This window comes from Homarus americanus, unplaced genomic scaffold (genome assembly GCF_018991925.1).
Source record: "Homarus americanus isolate GMGI-L3 unplaced genomic scaffold, GMGI_Hamer_2.0 scaffold57980, whole genome shotgun sequence".
In the NCBI taxonomy this organism is placed as follows: Eukaryota; Metazoa; Arthropoda; class Malacostraca; order Decapoda; family Nephropidae; genus Homarus; species Homarus americanus.
The window spans coordinates 14,567,097-14,582,888 of record NW_024716703.1 but is presented as its reverse complement, the minus strand read 5'-3'; the positions used below and the strand labels follow the sequence as shown (position 1 = coordinate 14,582,888).

General features: G+C 38.2%; 1 protein-coding gene across 1 annotated transcript in view; it reads right to left on the bottom strand.

The window, feature by feature from the left end:
• Positions 1 to 15,792, bottom strand: part of LOC121858301 (actin-interacting protein 1-like) — a 94,313-nt gene that overhangs the window by 57,247 nt on the left and 21,274 nt on the right. The window contains exons 4-5 of the mRNA XM_042354628.1: positions 6,436 to 6,583; positions 3,872 to 4,055 (exon numbers count right to left, since the gene is read on the bottom strand). Coding sequence (XP_042210562.1) covers positions 3,872 to 4,055; positions 6,436 to 6,583 — 332 coding nt within the window. The remainder of the gene's footprint in view (positions 1 to 3,871; positions 4,056 to 6,435; positions 6,584 to 15,792) is intronic.

The window sequence follows — 15,792 nt, the reverse complement described above, 5'->3', positions numbered from 1 at the left end:
GGGGGAGTTTTTGAGGTGCTTGGTGTGATGATTGTTCCGTATCTGAGGGCCGCTAACACTTGCACTGTCTTTCATTCTACAAGCTAACCATTTCACAAGAAAATGCTCTGTTATCACTAACAACCTGTTTCTATCGCCTTTATCATTCATAGCTCGCCTCGCATTTCCATTACTACAGAAATATTTTTAGCCAGCATAATACTCTTCTTGGTCTCCTCTAAGTTCCTCTTAATACTTTGCACTGTAGACTCAGGACAGTTCAATTTCCTCACTTTAAAAGTTCCCAGTCATTCAGGTGGCAAATCTCTCCCTCCACCACCTCCCCTAGCCCCCACAGGCAAAAATGTGGAAGCCATTATTGATCACCGACCCTCACACGTGGGCGCAGCGCTGTATTCCACTTAACGTGTGTGAAAGCGAGGCGGAGCGGACAACTACGTCATCAACATGGGGGGCAAACAAATGCTATCATTGATGCGCTCGGACGCTTCCCGCGAAATTTCCGTTACTCAAGAGAATCCAGACGTTATTATCGAAAATGGGTATCTATTGTAACTTACCGTTATTGTCGAAAACGTTATTGTGGAAGTCGTTATTGGTGAGAGCCTACTGTAATTGGGACCCCGCCGATAACGAAAGTACAGAACCTATGTGATTTATTCTAATTGGTTCAGGCACCCACGACCCAACCCCAAGTTTCCCATTTTACGACCATTTAGACCCACTAAATATATATATAATGTTATGGTAAATATCATAAACACACATAGGCATGGCTAGGTTTATTACAAGGTGATGAAAAGGGTACGCTTAATACTGTAGTCCACAAAACATGTAGCTATGCTTTTTTATTTGGTCCCCCTCATATGAGTCCGTTTTCTCTCACATCAGGACGCCTGAGTCCTCCCTTTTCTCTCTTAATCTTAGAGTGCACCAGAAACTTTACTATTTTTAGTAATGCCACAAAATTTGAAATTGCAACCCCAATTGCAACTGGGGTTGCAATTGTTGAGGCAACTAGATATGTCTGATTACAGCAAATGTGTTATTGTCAATTTGTAGGTGAAAGATTTTATCCTCAATAGATGTAGGTTAACATTTCACCTGTAGGCAAATGCTTAAAAAAAGCCTAAGTAAGGAAGCATATTCCTTTAACACATAATATCTGACCAGTATGGGGAGGATCATCGTGTCTCCGTCAGGGGGTCGTGGAGTGGTGGTCCAGCAGGCGTCACTTTGGGGGGGGGCACGGACGTATATGCGATCGGACGTTGTTCGGTCGGACGTTAACCGGCGCATGACTGTATGTGTGTAGACACACACTGAAAACACATACAAATTAATAATATTGGGAATATTCTCTCACAAATAATCAGAAACAAAATTTATTAAAAATGTGAGTCTACCCTCAAGTATGTGCTTTATTAATAAAGCAAGGAGTAGACTTGAAGGTACTCAACATTTTTAATATACATTTGTTTCCGATTATTTGTGAGAGTATTTTGCCATTATTATTTCTTTGAATGTAGTGTCTACACACACACACACACACGTATATACAATACAGGTAGGTAGTAAGCAGCTACCAAACAGGGAGGTACTACGGCCTGGCAAGATATTGGAAGCATTATGTGTTGTCTAATGGTTTACCCTGCTGCCATATGGCATCACAAAAATTTTGACAAAGTTCCAGGTTGCTGATCTGACTTTCTGCCTCATTTACACACAATTGCAGGGTCACAATTGTTTCTCTTACTTTGACAACACAACTTACATATATTGTTTTTCATTCCTGATAATTTTTTATTTTTTTTGGATGTCTTTATTATTATTATTATTATTATTATTATTATTATTATTACTATTATTATTATTATTATTATTATTATGTCATTTTATTTTTTTATTATTAAGTTTATTTATAATGAATTATTATTATTATTACACTTCCGCCCCCAAGGACGCGATGTGGGTCAGTGACCTGTGCCCAGGTGGGCTAATCCCCCCCAAAAAAGGGGGGGGGGGGGGAATTACTGTCTCTAGAACGAATGGCTCCCTGTCCCGGCCGCAAAAAATGCCGGCAACTTTAAAACTACCCGCAGTCATTCTTGGGTACATTTAAGGTGCCATCCGTAAATAGTAGAAAACCGTGGAAAAAAAAATCTGAGAATTATCCGGGCGTACTGTAACTGGAAAAGATTCCATGGATAAGGAATTTTTCAGGGTTTGAGATCATCTGGTTAGCTGGAAATCTCACATATCCGGAAGTGCTCTGCACCAATTGTTTCAGCTAACAGGGATATCACTGTATTCCTCTAAAACTAAGGTCGAATTATAGGTTGATTTAACAATTAGTAAAAGGGAATAGGTTCCAATCCTTCATTATGCTGTACAGTAAGTCCCCATTGAATGTTAATCCTTTGAACGAAGCCACACTGTAACGAAAGCAAGTTTTTACTACCCATTTGCCAATTAACACCACCACTACCTCTATTATCACCACCTAAATCATAATTTCACCTTCCTCCCTCCTTCCCACCCACTGCATCTCACTGACACTCTGCCTCTCTCACTCATTCTACTATAACTGTCATTCATGATACAATATTGTACAACAAAAAATACTGTATTGCTAAACTAGTAAATAAAAGCCATATGAAAGTTTAACACAGTTGCCATTTGCATACACTCCCTGCTTAACCATAGTAACAGAGACCAACAGGGAGGTACCTCCTGTCTCCCTAGCAATGCTCCCCTCTGTCACCGAGCCAGCTAACACCTCACAGCTTGGTCCATTAGCCTGGTGGCTACAGTGATAAATCTAAACCTAGCTACAATGCCATAATTATCACTATTAAGCATTATTCTATCAGTAAATCCAGTGAAATATGGCAGGGAGTGAGGAGAGTTACAACTGCAGATGATGCTCAACTAAGGGTCACTCACTCCTGTTGCCCACTCCTGTTACCAGGCATAGCCAGGCGTAAGTATGGGAGAAATACATTATCTTGTTTGTAGTCCAATTTGTAAATGGTGACGGGCACAGTGATAAACAAATTATATAAACCATGCATTTTCCTACGATAACATAATAAGAAACATTGTATCATTACTAGAGTGAATGAATTAATGTTCCCACAAACCTTTATGTTTTACATGTTTTTATCTTCAGTATTTTGATGTGTTGCAATTATTTTGTCACAGAGCTTAGTACAGGAACACATCCCCCCTTATTACATTAATTTATATGGGAAAAATAGTTTGAATGAACGAAATCCACCTAACAGAAGCATTTTAATGCAACCTAACCTTTTTCATTCAAATGGGAACTTTCGGTATTGTTGAGATGTGGACTGGGCTAACAGCCACCGTGTCACTCCACTACATTAACAATGACCTGTAAGACAGAATATTTTTTCAATTTTTTTAATTTTTCTTCAAAAATTTGCATCGTTACTCAAGGTGTTTACTGTATTTCTTTCTGGCTTATGTGAAGACCAAATATCCCACTCCCTATATCTCTCACATGTTCTGAAGTACTCTCAACACAAATTCCCAAAACGTATCGTTTTTAACCCTTAAGCCCCGGGTTATTAGGGTGCTGCTGGCAGTACCCCCCCACCCCCCACGGGGTTAAATCGAGAAAAAAAATAAAATTTTCCAAAAATAATACAGTAACAATAAAAAATAAATAAAATAAATAAATAAAAATGGCGGGAAAATAGGTGGACGTTCTGGAACATCACCCGGGGCGTAAGGGCTAAGCGCATAACCCTCACGATTTATTGTTTTTGTCAGCTCTGCTCACCAAAACAGTTACATGCCATCCTAACTCAACACAGTAAAATGTACAACTTCGAACAGAACTTACACTCTTGGTACACTTGAACACAAATGGAGGACCTTCAAAGAAAGCTGATTTACTATCCTCTGAACCAGTAGCAATGCGGAATGGGCGAGTTGGTTTCCAGGAAACTGAATTAATGGCCTTTGTGTGACCAGACAAGTCCCCCTTCACTGATGCTCCTGTGTCCATCATGAACACATGAGCAAACCTGTGGACACATGCAAGTGTTATAGCTGCTACAAGGCAAGTTTTATAATTTATGAAAAAGTACTATTCAAATATGAAGGTAATTCTGGCTTAGCTTGTTATATGTCAAAATAAAAAATTGTTTAATCAATTTTTCCAGATTAAACCAAATCTGAGGAGTATTTTATAATAAACAGATAAGTGAATGAATGAGTATGAAGACAAATGATGGATTGATTCTTAATTCCCATTATATGACTAAGCCTGGTGAGAATAGCGTGTGAAAATATCCTCCAAGCTTTCTGACTTTGGATCCCATGGAAGTTCTAGACCTAAATATTCCAAAAGTTAATGTTAACTCCCTTATGACAGCCCTACTATCCCATAAATAATAGGTGTATAAAACTGAGGTAGACTGAAGGCTGGAAGCTTCAAGTACTGTGTGCAATGCACCTCAAAGGGAAGATAAGCCAATACCTTAAATTGCACAGAATATATTATGGTACCTAAACCCCTACAAAACACTACACCTCTTGTTGAGAAGAAAATATATTTTTGGAAGCCAACAGCCTCAGTAAGGAGTAACAGTGTTCTCCAGCAAGGTTACAATTAAAGGGTCCACAAGATCAAAGTCAAAGTACATGATTAAAAACCATACCAACTTGAGAGAGAGAGAGAGAGAGAGAGAGAGAGAGAGAGAGAGAGAGAGAGAGAGAGAGAGAGAGAGAGAGAGAGAGAGAGAGAGAGAGAGAGAGAGAGAGAGAGAGAGAGAGAGAGAGAGAGAGAGAGAGAGAGAGAGAGAGAGAGAGAGAGAGAGAGAGAGAGAGAGAGAGAGAGAGAGAGAGAGAGAGGGAGAGAGAGAGAGAGAGAGAGAGAGAGAGAGAGAGAGAGAGAGAGAGAGAGAGAGAGAGAGAGAGAGAGAGAGAGAGAGAGAGAGAGAGAGAGAGAGAGAGAGAGAGAGAGAGAGAGAGAGAGAGAGAGAGAGAGAGAGAGAGAGAGAGAGAGAGAGAGAGAGAGAGAGAGAGAGAGAGAGAGAGAGAGAGAGAGAGAGAGAGAGAGAGAGAGAGAGAGAGAGAGAGAGAGAGAGAGAGAGAGAGAGAGAGAGAGAGAGAGAGAGAGAGAGAGAGAGAGAGAGAGAGAGAGAGAGAGAGAGAGAGAGAGAGAGAGAGAGAGAGAGAGAGAGAGAGAGAGAGAGAGAGAGAGAGAGAGAGAGAGAGAGAGAGAGAGAGAGAGAGAGAGAGAGAGAGAGAGAGAGAGAGAGAGAGAGAGAGAGAGAGAGAGAGAGAGAGAGAGAGAGAGAGAGAGAGAGAGAGAGAGAGAGAGAGAGAGAGAGAGAGAGAGAGAGAGAGAGAGAGAGAGAGAGAGAGAGAGAGAGAGAGAGAGAGAGAGAGAGAGAGAGAGAGAGAGAGAGAGAGAGAGAGAGAGAGAGAGAGAGAGAGAGAGAGAGAGAGAGAGAGAGAGAGAGAGAGAGAGAGAGAGAGAGAGAGAGAGAGAGAGAGAGAGAGAGAGAGAGAGAGAGAGAGAGAGAGAGAGAGAGAGAGAGAGAGAGAGAGAGAGAGAGAGAGAGAGAGAGAGAGAGAGAGAGAGAGAGAGAGAGAGAGAGAGAGAGAGAGAGAGAGAGAGAGAGAGAGAGAGAGAGAGAGAGAGAGAGAGAGAGAGAGAGAGAGAGAGAGAGAGAGAGAGAGAGAGAGAGAGAGAGAGAGAGAGAGAGAGAGAGAGAGAGAGAGAGAGAGAGAGAGAGAGAGAGAGAGAGAGAGAGAGAGAGAGAGAGAGAGAGAGAGAGAGAGAGAGAGAGAGAGAGAGAGAGAGAGAGAGAGAGAGAGAGAGAGAGAGAGAGAGAGAGAGAGAGAGAGAGAGAGAGAGAGAGAGAGAGAGAGAGAGAGAGAGAGAGAGAGAGAGAGAGAGAGAGAGAGAGAGAGAGAGAGAGAGAGAGAGAGAGAGAGAGAAAAAATAAGAGAAAGAAAGAAAGAGTCCTTCGCTTAAAGTATATGAATCAAGTGTAAAGTGTCCCTGGAAGGTGGGCAACAGATAGAAAAATCAAAGAAGGGGGGGAGGAAGATTTTCAGTGATATTATTCTATAACAGACAACAGTACTGTACTGTACATACAATACTCAAAATTGAACTTTAATTGTGAGTGAGTCATTGGTGATGGGATGTTGGTGATGTGGAGGCTGTTAGCTGAGGAGGTGAGGACAGTTATAAAACAAAAAAATATAACAATACCTGTGATGTAAACTCATTGGCATACTATTTCCCATTATTTCATATACAGTACAGTACATAAGAAAATGTGGCATAATGAATTTGCGAGAGCTGCTTCCATTAGGGGAGTAAAATCTGGACACACATGATATTTATAATAATAACGAGATATAATAACTTGATTTTAGTTAACTCACTTTCCTCGACCTTCTCCAACAACACATATTCGCTGAGAGTCATGAGACCAGCATATGTCCCGGATCGGGCCTCCAAGGGGTTGGTACTCTGCCTTAAGAATGTGTTCAGGATTTATGGTGTCCCATATGCGCACCTTGCCATGCTGATCTGATGGTGGATGGAATAATGTAGATTATCTCCAATAATGGACTCTGTTATCTGTGATTCTTGTATAAAAAAACCCTATCCTTTAAATCCATTCTCAGGAAAAAAAAATAGTGTAGTACATAATCCTTAAATATTCTGCTCACCGTGATATCCCAGTTAGCCGGAACAATTAGTGGAAAGCACTTCCGGGGATGAGAGATTTCCGGCTAACCAGACGACTTTCTCAAACCCGGAAAAATTCCTTATCCCCGGAATATTTTCCGGTTACTAGGAAAGGTTTCCGAGTGTCTAAACTAGACATCTTGCGTACACAGACACTAGCCCACTTCCCAGAATGTTTCTGGGTGCTTGGGTGTCCGAAAATGCATTCTAATTAGGTTAGAAACTGCATTTCTTTACTCTAATAATCCAGAATAGATTAGCTAAAATTTTGGTAAAATAAATATATTTGAAAATAAAAAATCTATGATATGAGCGTGAATGAAACTGTGTGTTACAGCAAAGACTGGTATTTTCCACTCCCATGGAGCTGTGGAGGATTAGTGGGTCTTGTGTACCTGACCTGATGCAATGTCAGGTGGAGGTAGGGTGGAGGATTAGTGGTCTCATATTATTGACCTACTGATGGAATGTTAGGTCACCTTTTCTTGGCCGAGGGATTAGTGGGTCTCATGACCTGAAGATGTCTTGAATAAATGCAAAACCTAAGTATTTTTTAGAGAGATTGTGATAAGTACCAGTAGCGATTAATTTGAGTACAGTCTCTCCTCGACTTACGACGGGGTTCCGTCCCGACGACCAGGTCATAAGTCGAAAAGGCGAAAATAATACTGTACATAGAAATTCTAAAATGGGTGTCTCTTTTTCTTCTCAGCACTACGAGAACTCTCACTTTTACATTTGCCAGCCATTTCAAATGGAATTACAAAAAATTTTTTTTTGTCTCTACACAGCGCGATCACTAACGCCGGGACTCAAAAATACGTAATGTGAAAAATATCTTATATGACCATGGCCGTTGTATGTTCGGGTTGTCGTAAATCGAGGAGAGACTGTATAAACATCCCTTAATTTGCACCATACATAATAAATTTAGTAATTAACTTAGTACATTTGAGTAAAGGTTCAAAGCTTTGTGACATCAGTAATGTATGAGTCTCCATATGCCTTGGTTTATTCATTGATCAGTTGTCTAAGTACAAAAGTAGCACTGTCAAGCTATCATATATCAATTAATTTTAAAATAGAAATTATAATGTAAAATGAAGACAATGGTTTAGTAGTGCTGTTAATGTGTGTGTTGTGTAAGTGTCTTGGCATGTCACCTCACCACCCGACTCCTGAACAAACTCTTCATCAACTTTTTCAAATCCTACACAATGTGCTTGGCAACCTCAAAACACACACACAAAAGCACATACTCCACACAGACACACACTACATCCTTGACCACCGTAGAGTCAAGATCTATTCAGGCGTTGCTCCTGCCGAGCAGCGGCCTCCCTTGGCCAATGTTCGGCCCCATTCCCCAAGTCCCTCTCCTCAACCCATCTTCACCACTGGGATATCAACATAATCAAAAGTGACAATTTTGTTTTGGAAAGAAGTGGGATCAGTGTTGAAAAGTGATGAACAGTGTCTAAGCCAGTGAATTCAGCACTAGACAGTACCAGTGAGAGCCGTGACCCACCAGTGGGATAAGCATCCCTGGGAACCATCCTCTGACCAAACGGCATTTATCCATCCACCCTGGGAGCAACATGGGGCCGGTTATGAACCTGACTACGAGATAACACATCACCGAGCAGAGAGTGAGGTACTGTGACACCACTCAGTGTCCCCATGACCAAGTGAGGTTCTTCATATCAACACCCAAGGACGAGTTACTACACCACATGAACATCAAACCACCTGGTGTCTCAATGACCAGCCCAGGCCAGCAACTGTAAACTATAATAATTTGTATGTTCAATTCATGTTCCTTCTTCTTTCGGTAATAAAAGCTTTTGTTAAACGACCCACCTACCCCATGTCATTGTATGTAATAAGTCATTTTTGTCTAATGTATATTTTCAGCCTTCAGGCTGTAGAACTTTTTCAATAAACTGTTAATTATTATTATTATTACACACGGAAATTTGCCATTGGGGGGTTGGAAACTTTCAATTTCAATAGACCCTTCTCCTTCGGCTGGGAGGAGGAGGATTGGGGGGCGAGGAGATTAATGTACATATACTTTACTCAAGAATTATCAAAGCAGAGGAATTTTATTGTTTTGCTTATAAAATATCACTGACTTGACTTAGGAGAATATAACTTGCATTGCTGAAATTCTTGTAAGATAGCAATTAATTTGAGCATAAACATCCCATACTTTGCACCATACATAATAATTTTAGTAAATAACTTAGGACTTTAAGTACAGGTTGTGATAATTTATGCGGTTGCAGTTTCAAAGATTGTGACATCACTAATGTATAATGGTCTCCATATGCCCTGGTTTATTCACTGATCAGTTGTCTAAGTCCAAAAGCATCGCTGTTGAGTTATCGTGTATCAATTAATTTTAAAATATAAATTATAGTGTAAAATGTTACAAGACAATGGTTTAGTAGTGCTGTTAATGTGTGTGTTGTGTAAGTGTCTTGGCATGTCACCTCACCACCTCAACAAACTCTTCATTCATTAACTTCTGCAAATCCTACAATGTGCTTGGTAAGGTGACACACACACACACACACACACACACACACACACACACACACACACGCGCGCGCGCGCGCGAATTAAGACAACAAGCATCCAGTGAGGGTCTTGTTATGTGACTGCATGGAGGCAAATTAAAAGATCAGCTGTTGAGGAGCTTATCACTTGGTAACACTGGTGCATGTTACCACTCCTTTCCACTCCATCTCTAATCACCCACATCTTTCTGTTTTCTCACTCCATATTTTAAAATGTTATGTAATGTAATTTTGAAGGGATACAACTTTGCTCATTTATACTTATACTTATCACAATTTCCCTAAAATATTTTAGGTATCGTGTTTATTCAAGACATCTTCAGGTAACCTGACATTCCATCAGGTCAGCAGTACGAGACCACTAATCCCCCACCTGACACTGAGTCAGGTCAGGGCCCCCAAAAATACTTTAGCTTTCGTCTTTATTCAAGACATTTTCAGAAAAAGCTCTCGATTCTCAAGCCCAGAAAATTTGTTCCCAAAGCCGGAAGTTTTTGGATAATTCAGGCTTTGGGAATGATTTTCAGAGAAAATTTCAATTCCGGCTATAAGAGAGTTCCAGGTTTGAGGGATTCCAGCTAACGGAGATATTACTGTAAATGGAAGTTCAATACTGTCTATTAATTTTCTTTATTAAAATATTAAATAAATAATATTAATACTACTGTACTACAATTAACATACATATCAGGTCTTTCTGTTCTATATAGTAATATCTCCATTAGCCGGAATCCCTCAAACCTGGAACTCTCTTATAGCCGGAATTGAAATTTTCTCGGAAAATTGTTCCCAAAGCCTGAATTTTCAGAAAAATTCAGGCTTTGGGAACGATTTTCCAAGGGGCACATTTACCGGAAAATTCTGAGACCATTTTCCCGATACCCGGAAAATTCCGGGGATGGGGGGAGTTTTTTTCTGGGTTTGAGAGATGAAAATCAGGCGCATTTTCTGGAAATTCCGAGAAAATTTTTTCGTTGCCCGGAAAATTCCAGGGATGAGGGATATTTTTCCGGGTTCGAAAGATGATGTAATGGGCAATTTCTTGAACTTCTGAGAAATTTTTTCCGTTACCCGGAAAATTCCAGGAAGGAGGGATTTCATCCCGGCTTTGAGAGTCGTCTCGTTACCCGGAAATCTCTCATTCCCAGAAGTGCTCCGCACCAATTGTTACAGCTAACAGGGATATCACCGTATACTATTTGTACACAAAACAACTTTAACAGCCACAAGGAATACATCCTGACACTCAGTTTATACATAAGTTGTTGGTTATACAGTAATAGTGATATTTAAGCAAGGTGTACAGTTGGATAATTAATATTATGGAACAAATGTGGAAGTGTTTAAAACTGAAATTGTAGGTCTTCATATAATACCCTTCACCTCACAATCTAAACAGAGGCCTACCATAGTGAAGTTAATGAGAAGCAAAGACTTAATATAGGAGGTAAAGCTACAAGGAACACAGGTGTCTGACACTACAATTTTCATTATAACAGCCGAGGCATTTTGCTTTATTTCCTAAGAAACATAAGACAAAATTACCATAAACTCCTACTCCTCAGTACTGTAACACCTTAACAGTCCAGTCAGAGTTACAAGTCAAACAACGCAAAAAGCAACTGCTTGTACTTGAATAAAGAAAAGTCCAACAGCCACTACTGATTACAAGTTTGTTTGTATATTTTCATATATACTGTAATTATAAGATGCAGAGAAGACATATAATATTAGTGAAAATGCCAAATCCCAAACTCCTGAGGGCAGTCACGTTGCCTCCTGATAATCTAGCATCTTTAAGAGTACTGTACTGTACATCCATCATCCAATTACTTAAAACTTTATAATCCCTCTACTGTACACTTTAATTTGTGGTATACATAAACCTGAAACAATAACAACAAGTGGTTACACTAATACATCTCAGGATAAAAATGTATACATGCCCTTAAGCTATACTACACATTCTATGTGACTAAACTAACAGTACATAAGTAATGATCTACAGTACCTCCAACATCGCTCTGCATAAAAGCAAGGATTATCATATCAGAATATCAAACTATTATCCTCTTTTCAAGCACTTTCAGACCTTGAAAAATAAGGATGCTCTAAAAAGAAGATATGTAACTAGAGTATAATGTAACCATATACTGTAATGTATACAGGTAATATACATTTTTTATTAGCCGTGTAATTTCTTGTCAACCCTTCACGAGCTACAGGAGGAGAAGTTAAAACAAATATGTAATAAAATATATACAGCAAAACACCGAACTAATTGAAGCATTCCCAAGTTCGCAAAATGTGAGTCCGAAAAAAGCGAATCCAGGAGAGGGGGAGTCCTACATAACACTGCTTATCTGGATTGTTTCAAGAAAATTAGTTATTATAATGTTATTACTGCACTTCAACAACTAAAGTCTTTAAGTGCATAAAAAGGTTAGTATAACATTATTACATCTATAATAGAAAAATACTATGATTGAAAACTAGAATAAGTCTGGTTGTGGACAACTTTTTCCCCAAGATTGTTTCCCACTATAAAGTGTTATATGCAACTGAACACAGAATTTGTTTTATGAATAAAGAGAAAAAATATATACTGTACTGTACAATACAGATAAAAATACGAGTGTTGGGGCATACTGTGTGTGGGTGATGAGAGTGATATGGGAGCAGCAGGTGGGAAGTAGCACAGGTGCATGGCTCCCTCCCTCTCTCTCCCCCAAGATTCCTTTAACACATCTTTATGCAATTTCAACATAACTTTCATATAATTTAGGTTCATTTCACACTAGGTTGATAAAATATTATCATAAAATAATCAACTTTCCCCCAAAACAGTTTCCCACTCAACCCAAATGAGTCATTACATCGTATTAAATTCCCGGTCGTTTATTTAGATAGTGCAAACAGCTGAACGTTCTAGCTCCCCCACCAGCACTTTCCATCTCTTATGTTTATCACAACATCTGCCTTCAGCACTTAGTAAATAGTACCGTAGTGTATTTATCAGTACAGTATTACCCCGCTTTACACGGTTTCACTTTCCACGATTTCTCATTTACGCGGTACCTTGCCAGAACCGGACTTTCACTTTCCGCGGTGCATCTACTCATATACACGGTGAAGTATAATTTTTTATTTTTTTATTTAGCTCATAAAATTCATACAAATTACCCGGCCAGAATATAATTTACATTGCTGGAATTCTTACAATATGATGATCATTTTGAATATAAGCATCATGGATTTTGCATTAGACATACAAATTTTAGATCTAATGTAATAATTTGGTTTACACAAAGCAAATATTTTATCTTTTGTGCAAAATATATGAAGTTTACATTCAAAATATTCCCTGACCTGCAAGGAATTCAGAAATGTCAATTATATTATCCTAACTTTAGTCTGAGGTATTATTTATTACTAAAAATTAATCTCTAGTATTTTCACCCAACATTTCTCTGGTAGGGAGGGAAGGTGGGGGTGGGGGGGGGAGGGTTGGGACCAACTGACCCAGCTGGCAAGAGTGTGAGGAGGGGGGGGAGGCAAGGTGGGGTACTTTGATTGACAGTGTTGTGAAGAATATTTTTTTTTTATTAACTGAAGATATTTGTTTTAGCTCATAAAATTCTTACAAATTACTCGACCAGAATATAATTTACATTGCTGGAATTCTTACAATATGATGATCATTTTGAATATAAGCATCATGGATTTTGCATTACATACAAATTTTAGATCTAACGTAATAATTTGGTTTACCGTATATCTCGGCCTACAAGACGGAATTTGAACAAAAAAAAATCAGCCCAAAGTTAGGGGGTCGTCTTAAGCACCAGAGATAAAATTCTTACCTCTTAAATATTGCGGTTTAGCGTGTCAAGAGTGGTGATGGAAACATGCTAAACCACTCACAAGGTCCTACCACTAATTATTTTATACTGAAACTTACGTTTGGGAAGCTGGATTAAAATGAAGATTACCGGTATATTAAAATAATAAAAATGTATTATAAACCTGTCTAACATACCGTAAAAGAACAATATACCCCGGTAATAAACACAGCTGCTATTATCATCCACCCCCCCCACCCCCATTTGCCAGTGACAAGAAAGGGAAAGTGACCTTGACTGTGACCGCCTGTGGCTATTTTTAGCCGTCCTTGTGTTCGGAGGTAGTCAGTAATACATATCTGTATATTTACTGATCATAATACTTATCTCCTATAAATAATTAATTTAAATTTTATTTTTTTACAAAGAATATTCAGTAAATGACTGCGTTAATTCTTGAAACTACCGACAGTGGTAAATTTAGGATGAGAATGATGAACAGAAGTCACGTCATGAATTCTGGATTCGGAGTTTGGTCCTTAATGATCATAAATGTCTGGTCAACTTCACCTACCAGGTATAATGGTAGCCTCCCTTTTTCGCGAAACAAGTATATAAATTAAAGAAAATACTTGCAGTGTGTTTAATGTATTACAGTATATTATAAATAAATAAATAAACAAATAAATCGGCAAATCTATTTCAAGTAAATGGAAATATTTTACTCACACCAACATTAGTTCCAGTTAAATAACTGACGCTTAAGTGAGTCACTAGTGTATACCAGCCTGTAAAATTTGATGCCAATACTTGAATTGAATTGGCATTATTTTAAATAACCAACCATAAATAAATGGAAAAAAGATCAGAGGTGAGAAACATCATATTGTATGTATGTTGTGTTGTCAAAGGAAGAGAAACAATTGAAACTCTGCAATTGTGTATAAATGAGGCAGAAAGATAAATCAGCAACCTAAGACTTGGTCACAATTTTCGTGATGCCATATGGAAGTAGGGTCTACCATTAGACAATACTGTACATTGTGCTTCCAATATCTTCCCAGGCAGTAGAATCTCCCTGTTTGTTTGCTGCCTAAAACTTTTAGTAATATTACTTTGAAACAACATGATAAATTAGACAAACAATGAAAATAAACAAACAAAAGTTATTTACCAAGACCTTCTCTCTCAGAACAGAGGGATGGAGGGGGAGGGGAGATAAGACGGCTATTTATAGCCGTCTTTGTGTAGGAAGGTGACCACACTAGAAATAATTCATTTAAAATTTATATTTTTTACATAGAATATTCAGTACATGACTGCGATTATAAAATATTGTGAATACGCTATATATATATATATATATATATATATATATATATATATATATATATATATATATATATATATATATATATATATATATATATATATATATATATATATATATATATACTGTATATATATATATTTGTGTAATAAATGTATGTAGTAAGTATGTACAGTAATCTTTTTCACTCAAATCCTAATGAAACACTATTGAATTAGAATACTGTAGCTGGTTGAAGCAAGCTTATAAATTAAAGAAAATACTTGGTGTGTTTAATATATTACAGTATGTTATAAATAAATAAATAAACAAATAAATCGGTAAATCCATTTCAAGTAAATGAAACAATTGTATTCGACACCGACATTAGTTCAGTTAAATAACAGACTTTTAAGTGAGTCACTAGTGTTTACACTACACCAACCTGTAACATTTGATGCCATTACTTGAAGTGAATTGGCCTTATTTTAAAAAACCAAGGATGTGTAAACAGCACTGGTCAATGGGATGGTTGGTAAAGGACTACTGGGTCAGTAAGCTCCCAATGGTAAGTGTCACATTTGGGGTACCGGTCTTATACAGCGAATAGAGCTCAAAAGCTACTTTTTAAATGGAAATTTTGGGGGCCGTCTTATACACCCTGTCGCCTTGTAGGCCGAGATATACGGTGCACAAAGCAAATATTTTATCTTTTGTGCAAAATATATGAAGTTTACATTCAAAATATTCCCTGACCTGCAAGGAATCCAGAAATGTCAATATTATATTATCCTATCTTTAGTCTGAGGTATTATTTATTACTAAACGTTAAAATCTAGTGTTTTCACCCAACATTTCTCAGAGAGGTAGGAGCTAGTGAGCTGGGAAGAGGGGGGGGAGGGGGGATTTGAGTCCATTATTTGAATGGACATTAACCTGGCGACTGTATTTCCCTTAAATATTAATTGTGTGAGCATACCATCATAAAATTTATATGTTATTTTTACTACAACATAAGTATTGTGTCGGAAAAAGTGGAGTTTGGGGGTCGGGCCAGTCTCTATTGGAATTAATCCCATATGTTCTGTTGTTCACTTTACGCGGTTTTCACTTTCCGCGGTACCCTGTGGGTTCAATTGACAGCGTAAATCAGGGTACTACTGTATTTGATAATATTGTACGTAATGTATTATGCATCTACATATTCCCTGGTTTATTCATTAATCAGTTTTCTAAGTGTACAGGTAGCCACATCATGTATCACTCAAAGGTAATAAATAATGTTGTCAGGAAGGTATCTCCCTATCAAATACT